General features: G+C 39.0%; 1 protein-coding gene across 4 annotated transcripts in view; it reads right to left on the reverse strand.

Annotated features, from left to right (window-relative positions):
- The window catches only part of LOC143213737 (opioid-binding protein/cell adhesion molecule homolog), a 918,132-nt gene that overhangs the window by 849,718 nt on the left and 54,210 nt on the right, over window positions 1–14,204 (reverse strand). The window contains exon 1 of one of the 4 annotated variants that reach the window (XM_076433870.1): window positions 11,821–11,866. The exons of the other annotated variants lie outside the window; for them this stretch is intronic. Coding sequence (XP_076289985.1) covers window positions 11,821–11,845 — 25 coding nt within the window. The 5' untranslated portion in view covers window positions 11,846–11,866. Of the gene's footprint in view, window positions 1–11,820; window positions 11,867–14,204 lie in introns of those variants that run through there. 4 annotated transcript variants of the gene reach the window in all.

The raw sequence follows: 14,204 nt of genomic DNA on the forward strand, positions 1-14,204 counted from the left end.
ATAGAGAGGAGAAGAAGAATAATATAGTAATAAGGAGGATAAAGGTGGAGGGTAGGGATATAAAAGTAGAGGTTAAAAGACTGTGGGAAAAGATGGAGTTGAAAGAAGAGGGTATTAATGAAATTAGGAAGATAGGGAAAGTAGGTAAAGACGGGAGGGGAATGGTTCTGGTGAAGCTGTCAAGTAGGGAAACTAAAAGAAGGGTAATGGAGGGGAAGAAAAAGCTTAGGGGGCAAGAGGAAAGGGTAGAGGACGATTTGACAGAAGAGGAGAGGAGGGCAAGGTGGAAAATTGAAAGGGCAGCTGAGAAAGAAAGGAGGGAGGGAAAAAATGTTCAGATAGGATACATGAAGTTATGGGTAAATGGGAAGGTGAAAAGGTGGGATGAGCTTGAGGAAAAATTGATAGAGGGGCAGGGAAACGAATAGGGAAGGAATCAGGGGAGGGTGGGGATAAGAAGAAGAGGGAAGGGCATAAGATTAGTTTCTGGAATGTGGCAGGGCTGTTAAATAAAAATAAGGAGTTTTGGAAAGGGATTGAAGATTGGGATGTAGTAGTTTTGATGGAGACGTGGCTGGAAGAGAAGGGGTGGGATAAAATCAGGGATAGGCTCACAAAAGGGTATGTGTGGGAGGCTCAATGGGCAAAAAGGGAGGAAAAGAAGGGAAGGGCAAAAGGGGGTATGGTAGTAGGTGTGAGGAAGGAATTAGAAATAGAAGGGGGGGACAAAAAAGGAAGTGAGGGGATTATGTCGGTGAAGGTGAGGTTAGAGGGGTGTTGGTGGAGGGTGGTGGGGGTATATGTAAATGGGGATTTAGACAAGAAGCTAGATGAGATGGGGGAATGGGTAGAGGCTAGAGAAAAAGGGGTAAGGGTGATTGTAGGGGGGGATTTCAATGCAAGAACGGGAAGGGAAGGGGGAGAGGTCATAGAAGAAGGAGGGGGGAGAGGGTTAAGAAGTTCTAAGGACCTAATAGTTAATGGGGATGGGAGGAGATTGTGTAACTACATAGGAGAAAGGGGGTGGGGAATTATGAACGGGAATATAAAGGGGGATGAGGAAGGGGAGTGGACGTACGTAGGGGCGAGAGGGAACTCGGTGATTGACTACGTGCTGGGGAATGAGGATACAAGGGAAGGTGTGGGAAAGGTAGAGATTGGGGATAAGATAGACTCAGACCATATGCCCGTAATAGTATGGGTAAAGGGGGAGATGGGAGGGAAAAAAGGGAGGAAGGGAGGAGGGAAAAGAAGAATGGTGGGGAGGTGGTCGGAAGAAGCAGGGGAGGAATTTAGGGAAAAATTTGCAGCTAGAGCAAGTGGAGGGGATGGCTTGCAGGAAGACTGGGAAGGGCTGAAAGGGAAAATATTGGAAGCTATAGGGGAAATGGGGAAAAATGAAAAAATAAAGAGAAAAGGATGGTGGGATGAGGAATGTAGAGTAGGAAAACAGTTAGCGAGGGAGGAGTTAAGAAAGTGGAGAAAGGAAGGAGGGGATGGATTAGCCTTTAGGGAGAAGAAAAGGGAATACCAGAAATTGTGCGAGGAGAGGAAGAAAAAAGAGAGGGAAAAATGGGAAAAAGAAGTAGAGGGGATAAAAACGGAGAGTCAGGTGTGGAAGGTTGTAAGTAGGGAAAGAAAAAGAAGATCGAGGATAGACGAAAGAATATGGATGGAAGAGTGGGAACAATATTTTAGGGATTTGCTGGGAGGGGTAGAAGGGAGGGTGGGAAAGTTAGGAAAAAGTAAAAGAGAGGGGGATGGAGAGAAAGATTTAGAAATAGGGGAAATCATAAGGGTGGTAAAAGGGCTGAAGGATGGGAAAGCGGCGGGTGGAGACGGGATTCCAAATGAGATATGGAAGCATGGGGGATCCGAAGTGCAGGAGGAGCTATGGAGGATCTGCAATAGGGTGTGGAGGGGAGGGGGTTGGCCGGAGGATTGGGCGGAGGGGGTGGTGGTTCCAATCGCAAAAAAAGGGGATAGTAGAAAGGTGGGGAACTATAGAGGAGTAACATTGACGCAGACAGCATATAAGATTTACGCGGCAGTATTAGCGGAGAGGGTGAGGGAGGAAGTGGAGAGAAAGGGGCTGTTGCCGGCAAGCCAAACAGGATTTAGAAAAGGCCTAGGGTGTATAGATAACATCTATGTGTTAAACTATCTTATAAACAGGCAGGTGAGGAGGAAAGAAAGGAGGCTAGTAATTATGTTTGTAGATCTGAAGGCGGCGTTTGACTCGGTAGACAGGGAAGTATTAGTAGAAGCGATGAGGAAAAGGGGAGTGAGGGAAGGGCTAGTGGAAAGATGTGAGGAGGTTTTGAGAGAAACAAAAAGTAAAATAAGAGTGGGGGAAGAAGAAGGGGAATGTTTCTGGACAGAAAGAGGGGTTAGGCAGGGCTGCCCACTAAGCCCCTTGTTATTCACATTAATGCTGGCGGATATAGATGAGGAGCTTGAGAGGGGAGGTTGGGGAGGGGTCAAAGTGGGGGGAAGAAAGATTCGTACGCTATCATATGCAGACGATATAGCCATGTTAGCAGAGGAGGAGGACGGGATGAGGGGAATGATGGGGGTATTAGAAAGGTACCTAGAGGGGAAAAAGCTACAACTTAACGCGGAAAAGTCAAAGGTGATGAGGTGTAGGGTGGGAGGGGGGAGATGGAAGAAGGTTTCATGGAGGTGGAAAGGGAAGGTAATTGAGGAAGTAGGGGAGTACAATTATTTAGGGTACACGATCACGAGGGATGGGGGGCAGAAGGCGCATGTACAGGATAGATTAAGAAAGGGGGCGGCGGTTATGGGACAGGTCTGGGGGATAGGGAAGAGGAAGTTTGGTAAAGATTGGGGTAGAAGAGTGTGGCTGTTTGACAAACTGGTATGGTCGGTAGTTAGCTACGGAGTAGAAATATGGGGTTGGAAAGAGAGAGAAGGAATAGAGAAGCTACAGGAAAGGTATTTGAAATGGGTTTTAGGGGTAGGTAGGTTTACACCAGGATATATGGTTAGGGAAGAGTTACAAAGGGAATTGTTGAGGGGGAGGGCTGGGTTAAGGGCATGGGGGTATGAGAAGAAGTTAGGGGAGGGTAAAGGGGGGGAGTTAGCACGGTTATGTTGGGAAGAGATAAGGAGGAGGGATGGGAGGGAAGGGATAAGGACTGGGTGGGAAAGGGAGAGAGAGGAATTTATAAGGGGGCAAGGGTGGTCGTTGGAGGAATGGAATGAAATAGTAGAGGGGAGGAATGAGTCAGTTAGTGGAGAGATAATAAAAAGAGAGGGGAAAAGGCAAAGAAAGGATAGGTGGGAGAAAATAGAAAACTCGAAGTCAAACAAGTGGTATGGGAGGGTAAAGGGGGAGGGGCTGCCGGGGTATTTAAAGAAAGGGTGGGGTGAGAGTAGGTGGCAGAGGGTGGCAAGGTACAGGTTAGGGAATGAGATGATGGGTGAGAGATATTGGATGGATGAAGACAGGAGAAAATGTAGAGTGTGTGGATGGGAAAACGAAACGTGGGAGCATGTGTGGGAAGTATGTATGAGGATGGATGACAGCAAAGGATGGCAGGAGAGTATGTGGGAAATGTTGGAAGATGAAGGAGGAGGGGAGGAATGGATGAGGATGATAGATGATTGGAGAATGGGAATGAATGAGAAGAGTGGGAGTGGAAGTGAGCAACCGGGAAAGGGAGTCCACGGCTAGGGAAGGGGGGTTGAGAAGGGTTACGGGAATCGAGGTGCTGGGGGAAAAAGGGGTGAGTTAGCAAATATGCTAGCTCAATGTAAGCGTGTCTCTCTCTCTCTCTCTAGAGTAATTTAGGTTAAGATTAGTTGATAAGTTAGATTTAAGTAATTAGTAATTAAGTATTAAGTTTGTATGAGAGTTGTGATAAAGGAGGCAGTATGTTAATTTGTAACCCCAAGGGGATCAAATAAAGTTATTATATATATATTCGCGATAGTTTTTTGCAAATATCTCGAAAACTAAAAGCGACCCCCCTATATTGGAAAAGGAAAAAGTTGTTCAAAATGTCCATATCTATATCATATATAAATTTTATCAAAATCTGAGAGGGTGGTGCTTATGTAAATAATTACCTTTTTTATTTGTAGACGTTGGGAAATAAATCGAACATGAAAATAATACAGAATGTTATACATACATCGTTTTGTATACATTACTATACATCGGACTCGCTCTGTCGCTCTCAAAATAGTCAAATAGCGCTTTGGGCCCACGAAAGCGTGTGAGAGTGGGGGCGGCATCTACGTTATTGTAGTCTGACCACTCCGGCGCGCTCTCCACTTCCCCACACCCCTCCCACTCGTCTTCTCTCGTGCTCCGTTTACAAGTCACGCTTACAATTAGTGGGTTCCCCTTCCGTACGCCCGAGCAAGGTCACTGCTCCGACCCTGCTCATGAGCAGGGTTGAGTGCTCCGGCTCCCAAATCGTCCACTTGTGCATGCCTGGGCTAGAGGATGTTTGAAATCATTCCATAGTATTGAAGGAGCTTAGCATGTTTACTACAAGTCTCACTGGTGATAAACGTATCCTGCTTCTATATTTCAGTTTTATACGTTTTTCTGTCCGTGATCTTGAATGACCATGAGTAATTATAGTCACTGAATTCATAATGAGAGGGACTATCGTTGTAGATGTTTAAAAAAGGGTGGTTCCATTTAAAAAATATAAAGGTGACCTTGATATCTCTAAAAAAATGACATAAAAACAAAAATTTTGTTGTTATCCTATGAGTCCCATTTTACCATTAAAATTTGTCCTCAAGACATTTAACGTATCTTTGAAAACAAAGATATTTGAGTTGATACTGTTCGGTGCTCACCCTGTATATTGAAGAAGAATTTAAAATAAGTGTCCAGAAATTGAGAATTCGTAAATTTTTCAAAATAATGATTCAAAACTTGCTACAGCGATTTCCATTGTATAATTTTTGTATCTAGAAATATTATATCGTCATGAATTTCGAGAAAAAGAAAGATTTTCCACTTTGAACTTTAACACAAAATTCAACTACATCACGTGATAGCGTAGACTTTGTTCATACTTAAACATGTTTATGAATGTAAAGGTGAACGTGAATTAGAATGTACATATAAATGAAAATGTGAACGAGAACGTGACCGTGAATGTAAACGTGAAGTTTCAATGCAAAGAGAACTGGAAAACAGTACTGAGCATAAGCGGACGGAAGGAAACCCTTGGCCGTCTACATACCAGAAGTACATCCAATTCATATGCATTAGAGTTGGTGTGTATACAGTATACATATCTACAGGGTGTCTCAAAATTAGGTCCGGAGCCGAAAATGGGAGGTTCCTGGGATCATTTCAAGCGACATTTTCCTTTGAAAAAATGTCGTCCGCGGCTTCGTTAACGAGTTATTAACGAAAAACACGGACCAATCAGAGCGCGAGCTAGACGCGTGCAGCCCGGCGCGCCGGCAGCCGAGTGTCGGTGGCACGCCGCGATGTCGTAACGAACAAAAGTTTCTCGATGATGTGAATCCTCGCCAATTTCGATAAGCTTTGGATATGTTGTCAATACCATGATTCTGAACAACATTTCCCTTTACAGTTTCTGTCGATCGGCTTTAGTTTACGATATTATTGTAAAAATTTGTAATTGTAAATCGATCGATGTACATACTATCTCCTCGCCGATTTCGATGAGCTTTATTTCAAAGGAAAAAGATATTTAAAACATCGAATTTATAACATATTTCAAAGTCATCGAAATCGGTGAGGACCCACATCATCGGCAACTTTACCCGAACGATAGAAGAAGCACAAACTTATTGAATTAAAAACTCACTTATTCAGTCGTAAATCCATTTGACTACCACATATAACCATCACACTTTTACATAATTGTTGAACTCGTAGCACACTTTTATAACTCGTATCGATATCGAACGAAATTACTTACTCCGACGCGGAAAGAGTTCGATGCTCTTCGCGATGCCGCGCGAAACTGTGCTCTCCCAGCGTACAATGTATTCGATGAAGGCGTCGTTTAAAACAAATGAAATCGTTCCCAAGGAGATATTGATTTTTCGAGAATCATATGATTCTCGAAAACACCGATTCGAAGATTATGTAAAAGTGTGGTGGTTGTATGTGGTAGACAAATGGATTTACGGCTGAATAAGTGAGTTTTTAATTCAATAAGTTTGTGCTTCTTCTATCGTTCGGGTAAAGTTGCCGATGATGTGGGTCCTCACCGATTTCGATGACTTTGAAATATGTTATAAATTCGATGTTTTAAATATCTTTTTCCTTTGAAATGAAGCTCATCGACATCGGCGAGGAGATAGTATGTACATCGATCGATTTACAATTACAAATTTTTACAATAATATCGTAAACTAAAGCCGACCGACAAAAACCGTCAAGGGAAATGTTGTTCAGAATCATGGTCTTGACAACATATCCAAATATTATCGAAATCGGATAGGAAATAGTACATCGATCGATTTACAATTACAAATTTTTACAATAATATCGTAAACTAAAGCCGATCGACAGAAACCGTCAAGGGAAATGTTGTTCAGAATCATGGTCTTGTCAACATATCCAAATATTATCGAAATCGGATAGGAAATAGTACATCGATCGATTTACAATTACAAATTTTTACAATAATATCGTAAACTAAAGCCGACCGACGAAAACCGTCAAGGGAAATGTTGTTCAGAATCATGGTCTTGACTACATATCCAAAGCTTATCGAAATCGGATAGGAAATAGTACATCGATCGATTTACAATTACAAATTTTTACAATAATATCGTAAACTAAAGCCGATCGACAGAAACCGTCAAGGGAAATGTTGTTCAGAATCATGGTCTTGACAACATATCCAAATATTATCGAAATCGGATAGGAAATAGTACATCGATCGATTTACAATTACAAATTTTTACAATAATATCGTAAACTAAAGCCGACCGACGAAAACCGTCAAGGGAAATGTTGTTCAGAATCATGGTCTTGACTACATATCCAAAGCTTATCGAAATCGGATAGGAAATAGTACATCGATCGATTTACAATTACAAATTTTTACAATAATATCGTAAACTAAAGCCGATCGACAGAAACCGTCAAGGGAAATGTTGTTCAGAATCGTGGTATTGACAACATATCCCAAGATTATCGAAATCGGATAGGAAATAGTACATCGATCGATTTACAATTACAAATTTTTACAATAATATCGTAAACTAAAGCCGATCGACAGAAACTGTAAAGGGAAATGTTGTTCAGAATCATGGTCTTGACAACATATCCAAATATTATCGAAATCGGATAGGAAATAGTACATCGATCGATTTACAATTACAAATTTTTACAATAATGTCGTAAACTAAAGCCGATCGACAGAAACTGTAAAGGGAAATGTTGTTCAGAATCATGGTCTTGACAACATATCCAAATATTATCGAAATCGGATAGGAAATAGTACATCGATCGATTTACAATTACAAATTTTTACAATAATGTCGTAAACTAAAGCCGATCGACAGAAACTGTAAAGGGAAATGCTGTTCAGAACCATGGTATTGACAACATATCCAAAGCTTGTCGAAATTGGCGAGGATTCACATCATCGAGAAACTTTTGTTCGTTACGACATTGCGGCGTGCCACCGACACTCGGCTGCCAGCGCGCCGGGCTGCACGCGTCTAGCTCGCGCTCTGATTGGTCCGTGTTTTTCGTTAATAACTCGTTAACGAAGCCGCGGACGACATTTTTTCAAAGGAAAATGTCGCTTGAAATGATCTCAGGAACCTCCCATTTTCGGCTCCGGACCTAATTTTGAGACACCCTGTATACAGTGGAGCCTCTCTTATTGTATGCATTAATAGGGAGACAAAACTGGCCTAATAAGAGAATTTTCCGTTAATAGAACACTTAGTTTTTTCATATTAGATTATATTTAGTCAATTGGGAACCAATAAAATTGACACTTTGTTCTAGTATCAGATGATTGTGTAAGTCTGACTTGAAAATAAAGTTCAATGGTTCAATTTTAAAGAATACAGCGTTATTAATCAATGAATGTACAATTAGAAAAGCATGGTCACTATACAGGGTGTTCATTTGAAAACTTTCTAGCCGAGTACCTCGAAAAGTATGAAAGGTATTAAAAAAGTGTAAAACACGTGTCCAAGACATGCGCGGATGAAAAAAGTATCCTACGAAAATTGCTGGTCTTTTTACATATATTAATAGCCCATAATAAAAAATATAGGTTTCCATTTGAAAAAACAAAGTTGACCTTCAAATGACCTTGAAAACGCCACACAAATAAAAAACTGATACTGAGCCCCTCTTTCCCCCTCGAAAGCCTTGGACACGCGTGTTTTGCGCTTTTTTAATATCTTTCATACTTTTCGAGATATTCAGCTGGAAAGTTTTCAAATTAATACCCTGTATAATTTTCTTTTACACTCAGCCGTGCAGTACAGTTTGCGACGTCTCGAGCGACGTCACGAAAATCGGGCATGAACTTATGCAATCATCTAATATACAGGGTGTCCCAAAACTCCCGCAGAACCCGGTAATGGGAGGTTCCTGAGGTCATTTGAAGCGACATTTTCCTGTACAAAAATGTTGTCCGCGGCTTTGTCAAGGACTTATTAACGAAAAACCGCGGACCAATCAGAGCGCGACCTAGACGCGAGTTGGCACAGAGTTTTCGTTAATAACTCCTAAACAAAGCCGCGGACAATATTTTTGTAGAGGAAAATGTCGCTTCTGATGACCTCAGAAACCTGACATTTCCGGGTTCTGCAGGAGTTTTGGGACACCTTGTTTAAATGTCTCATATCATCTTGGCAGTTACGTCGCTAAAAATTTTTAACCTCGATAGCCACATAGATTTTCCTTTTGTTTATACCTGAAAGTATCGAATCGGTCTTTCAAATGCTTTAAGGGGGCCGGCGCGGCGCGGCCGTGGAAGAGTGTGCGGGCACACGCACACATCGCTAAATTCGCATATACGTATATGCAATTACAAGGTTTACGAGAATACAATTATGATTCCTAAAAGTCAAATCTATAGGCGTCCGGTGCCCAAAATGCATATTTTTACGTCATAGAGGAATAATTTGTAATATTCGGCAGACACCGCCTGTCACAAATAATAATACAGCATCTCGAGGTTTCGAAATTTTGTACTAGTAGCACCACTGTTTCTTTCCTAAACTGCACGTTACAAATGTTCCAATAGAATACGGCTGATAATGCAGATCGTACGTTATACCGTTATACCGTTATTAGAGTAATTTATAATATTCGGCAGATATTGCCTGTCACGAGGCAACCGAAGTAAACAAGACGTCAGAAGATAGCCGCTTCGCGTACCAGTGTTTTTGTTCAATAAATTTAGTGTTTGCATGGACGATGGACACTGTATTATCGATGGACAATATAATATCGACCTGCATTATCAGCCGTATTCTATTATAACATTTGTAACGTGCAGTTTAGGAAAGAGACAGTGGTGCTACTAGTGCGAAATTTCGAAACCTCGAGGTGCTGTATTATTTTCCGAAACATTTTTCGTGTTTAACTAATTAATAATCAACTAAAAATACGCACCACCGCCTTTGTACATGTCCTGGCTATGTCGATGCAGAGCGATTTTTTCAATTTGAACGATAAATTTCTCAATATTTACGAAAATCTGTCAGTGGCGGCCATCTTGTAATATCATGCTTGCTTCGGATGCCTCGTGACAGGCGGTGTCTGCCAAATATTACAAATTATTCCTCTATAACGTAAAAATATGCATTGTGGGCATCGGACGCATCCAGATTTGACTTTTAGGAATTACAATTGACCACTTCTGAACTCCTCAATGCAATGTTGAAGCGTCATTTTGTATTCTCGTAAACCTTGTAATTGCATATACGTATATGCGAATTTAGCGAATTGTGCGCGTGCCCGCACACTCTTGCACGGCCGCGCCGCGCCGCGCCGGCTAGGCTCCCGATATGATTAGACTGCGGATCTTCATGCATTTATGGTTTTCAAAAATTTTCGAAAAATGCTAGAAAATAAAATTCCACAGAATTTAGTACGATTTCTATTTATTTCGGATCTAGAAAGACTACTACCACTGAAAATAAGATTCTACATGCTTCCTTCATTTCACTTTTTTTATTATTTTACGTAGTTCATGGTTTTAACGTCCTGAACTTAGATTTTGAATTTCATAGATTTCTACTTTATTTTGATAACTGTAATCTGTTCCGTATGTGCTAGTGCAGGATAGGGATGGGATCAAGTTCAATATGTGGTCACGAATCCGAGTCAAGTTCAATAACCAAGTTTCATTTCATGGGTTTCGATTACTACTTAAAAGCTATAAAAGTTTCAATGATTATACTTGAAAAGTATTCATTGTATACAAGTAGTTATCGAACCTCGGAATGAGTACTTACTAATTTCGAAAAGATACTTATAAGTACTTCGATGTTGAAAGTAATCGAAACTTTCACAAGTAGTATTCGAATCTTGGAAATCAGAACTGCATAGTAGGTTTTAAGCACTTTCTTTATTAAATTCGTAACTATTTAAAATAATAATATTTCATTTATAATATGATACTTGGTTTTATCCTATTTCCTTTTTTATCCATGATATTTCCTGCTTTTGAAAAAACTCTTTCTGAAGGTGGAAATGACCACAGAAGTGGCCATTATACAAAGGTAGTCACGTGCAATTTTCACGCCAAAATAATAACGGATCATCTTTGCGTTCTAATTTTAGATAATTTTCCACTTCTAACACAGCAGACGATCAGATAGGTATCGTATTATTTGTAATTGATATTTCATTGTCAAAGGATGACCAAATTGATAATTCGCTATTGTGCCGATTTTCGGACATCTGTGTCTGTGAACTATCACATGTTGTAGATGAATTATCATTATTAATATAATTAGTGGCAATATTAGTCAAGGCATTCCGTGCCCGAGGAATAGATTCATCTTTATAAAAAGCTATACTGTTTTGAATCGTGGATCCAATAATGCAGTTAACGTATATAAATGATTGCTCTCGACATCACCTAGATAATGTTCGATATAATATATCAAAAAAAATTTTTGTCGCAAAATACATTCCAAACTACAATCATCGGTAGATGCATGTAAAATTATGAGACCCCGTTTTCTCTCTCATCTCCACAGCGTGTTTACAAAAAGAAGTAAACAGACGCCAGGCCGGAACAGCCTTACGTTACCACGGAGCGTGCAAGAATATGGAAATTCATAACGATAATTATACAAATTTCGAAAGTTCCGAAACTGTTCGACCAAGATTCGAGTATACTTGCAAGTATTATTTACGTTTACCACAGTACTTGTAAAGGGTTCGAAACTGTCTGGCAAAGGTTCGAGTATACTTGGGAGTACTATTTATTTTTTTTCGAAGTACTTATAAAGAGTTCGAATTCCATCAATCAAGGAACACCAGTGTTCCGCTGAACCTGAATACATACGCGGGGTGTCCCGCGACAATTTACAAAGGTCTGAAAAATGAATGTATAACAAATGTATTTATGTATATTTTGTAACTCGTAGGAATTATCCAACCTAAAAAATAAGCTGTGTTCCGTTAAAATTTTCGGATTTGCGTGTTCCATTGCAGAAAAAGTTTGGGAAACCCTGTGCTAGTAAATCTGCTTTCTACTTTTAAAAAAAAAACTTCTATTTGCAAATTCCTAATTTCAAGTACAAGTAGCTAAGTACGTGTACGTCGAAAATTCTATTCACTGAACACTTTGATAATACCTTTTTTTGGAGATCCAAGCTTCATCCGCTAATTATATCAGGAATTTCAACTCACCTGCAACAGAAATAGAATGGTCAAAAATATACTGAAATGCAAAACAGGAATTTGTTTCTTGAAAAAGCTAAGAAATTCATGACCATCGCGTCGGTAAGAGTAATCGAGCAAATTAAGTAAGTGGGTCAAACCCAATAGCGTGTACGTTGTTAACGAGCAGCCAATCGATAATATGGAAGTGTCAAAAAAGTGGAAACGTCTGTCACTTAACCGTATTGGTTGTCATTACTTTCCAACTGGATAATCCTGTACAATTAGAGAGCATATTCCTTTGAGAATACACGATTCCAAAAGTATTGAAGATTCATTGTTCACAGATGGTATTCGTACGTTATTAATAGAAAGTCGATAATACCAATCAAAATAAAATCTAATATACAATTTTAGATTATATTTCATCTAGTATACTACTAGTATGAAAAATAACATTATTCTATTCTCCCTAATATTCACTTTCTCTAATTCATCTGATTACTCAATTTTCTAAAATCTTTAATTTCACTGTCCAACACCAAATTTGTTCCACAACTACTGTTGGGTGGTTTTTATAGAGTTTTCCGCGCTGATTCCGAATCTGTTTTTAATTTTTTTCCTATACGCACAATTTTTGAGGAACATGACTGAAAAGAAACATATTTTTCAACTTTAAACAAATATTGTGGTGTTATTATAAAAGATATTGAATTGTTCATTATAGCAAAAGATTCTGTAGACTTTCCCGAATACAGCGATATCCAATATTAATACATTATGATTGTTCAAACATGTTTAAACAATCACTAAAGGAGGAAAGACACCACTTTTGCACCAATTTTTGAGGATATTTTTCAATTTGTCTCAAAAAATAAGGGTCCAGCGGAAAATCTAACAATACCACGCGATAGAGCAGACTTTTATCTTAAGAAACCACCATTTCAAGTTTGCATGGTCGACATTTTTTTCGAACCAGAAAGCAAAATATTTTCGCCCGACATGAGTTTCCGCCAGTGGCGCTCACCACTAGAACTCATGTAACGGGCGAAGATATTTTGCTTTCTGGTTCGAAAAAAAACGTCGACGATCCAAACTCGGCAGGGTGGCTTCTCAAGATAAATGTCTGCTCTATCGAGTGGTATAGTTCGATTTTCCGCTGGACCCGTTTAAACATGTTTAAACAATCATAATGTATTAATATTGGATATCACTGTATTCGGGAAAGTCTACAGAATCTTTTGCTGCAAAGAACAATTAAATATCTTTTATAATAACATCACAATATTTGTTTAAAGTTGAAAAATGTGTTCTTTTCAAAGCCATGTTCCTCGAAAACTATGCGTATAGGAAAAAAATTAAAAACAGATTCGGAATCAGCGCGAAAAACTCTATAAGAAGGACCCAACAGTAATTATGGAACATAAAGAAAGTTGAAAGTTGGACAGTGTTTTCTAGAAAAACTTTACTCGAGCGTATACACTGGAATTCGTGAAATTTACATGTAAAATTATTCTCAACAAAGTATTCAATCCGTATTCTTTATGTGGAAATAGTCGTATAGGTCAAGGAAATTAAATTTGGTCAAGAGGACATTGTTGATACAATAGTCATGTATTCTTTAACAAATCTAATTTCGAAAACAGTTCACAGAATATGTTTTTGTTTAAAGCTAAATATTAAATATGTATTATCCATTATTTTTATGATTTTCTTATAACTTGTTATATTATATATATTATATATTCCACATTTATGAGTATTTGTCAGTATTGAGTTAAGTTAGAATCAATTCAATAAAGTCAGAATCTACATACATACGTATAGTCTTTGTATACAATACTAATTTATTTATAAAGTATAGTCCTTTAGACTAAAAAATTCTTGCTATATATTCTTGTTATATAACATATATAACATATGTTATATAACATATATAATATATAACATATTATATGATACTTTGAAAGTTTGTTTCGTTAGCCATTTGCTAAATTCAATTTACCTTGTCATTAATTTGGAAGTTGTAATGGTTTTGTTTTTAGTTAAAAAGTTAATTTTGTGACGCTAAGAACTACAAACAAATTCTTGTGTTGCGAAAATATTATTAAATGTTACAGGACTAAAATCTAAGGCAGGCATGCACAGCTCTTTGCTCTCAGAGCAGCTCCCGTGCTCCCAAGTTGCTCCCGTGTGCTCTCACAAGGAGACCCCGCGTATCGAGACACCCAGATCTGAACGAAATTTTGTGTGAACATAGCTTAGACCATCTCATGAACTATCCCATTGGCTTTCTCTTGAATGGGCACCCGTTTTCGAGATAATCGATATTGAAATGCGACATGTAAGTTATATTCAA

The sequence above is a fragment of the Lasioglossum baleicum genome, chromosome 11 (genome assembly GCF_051020765.1).
Source record: "Lasioglossum baleicum chromosome 11, iyLasBale1, whole genome shotgun sequence".
Taxonomy (NCBI): domain Eukaryota; kingdom Metazoa; phylum Arthropoda; class Insecta; order Hymenoptera; family Halictidae; genus Lasioglossum; species Lasioglossum baleicum.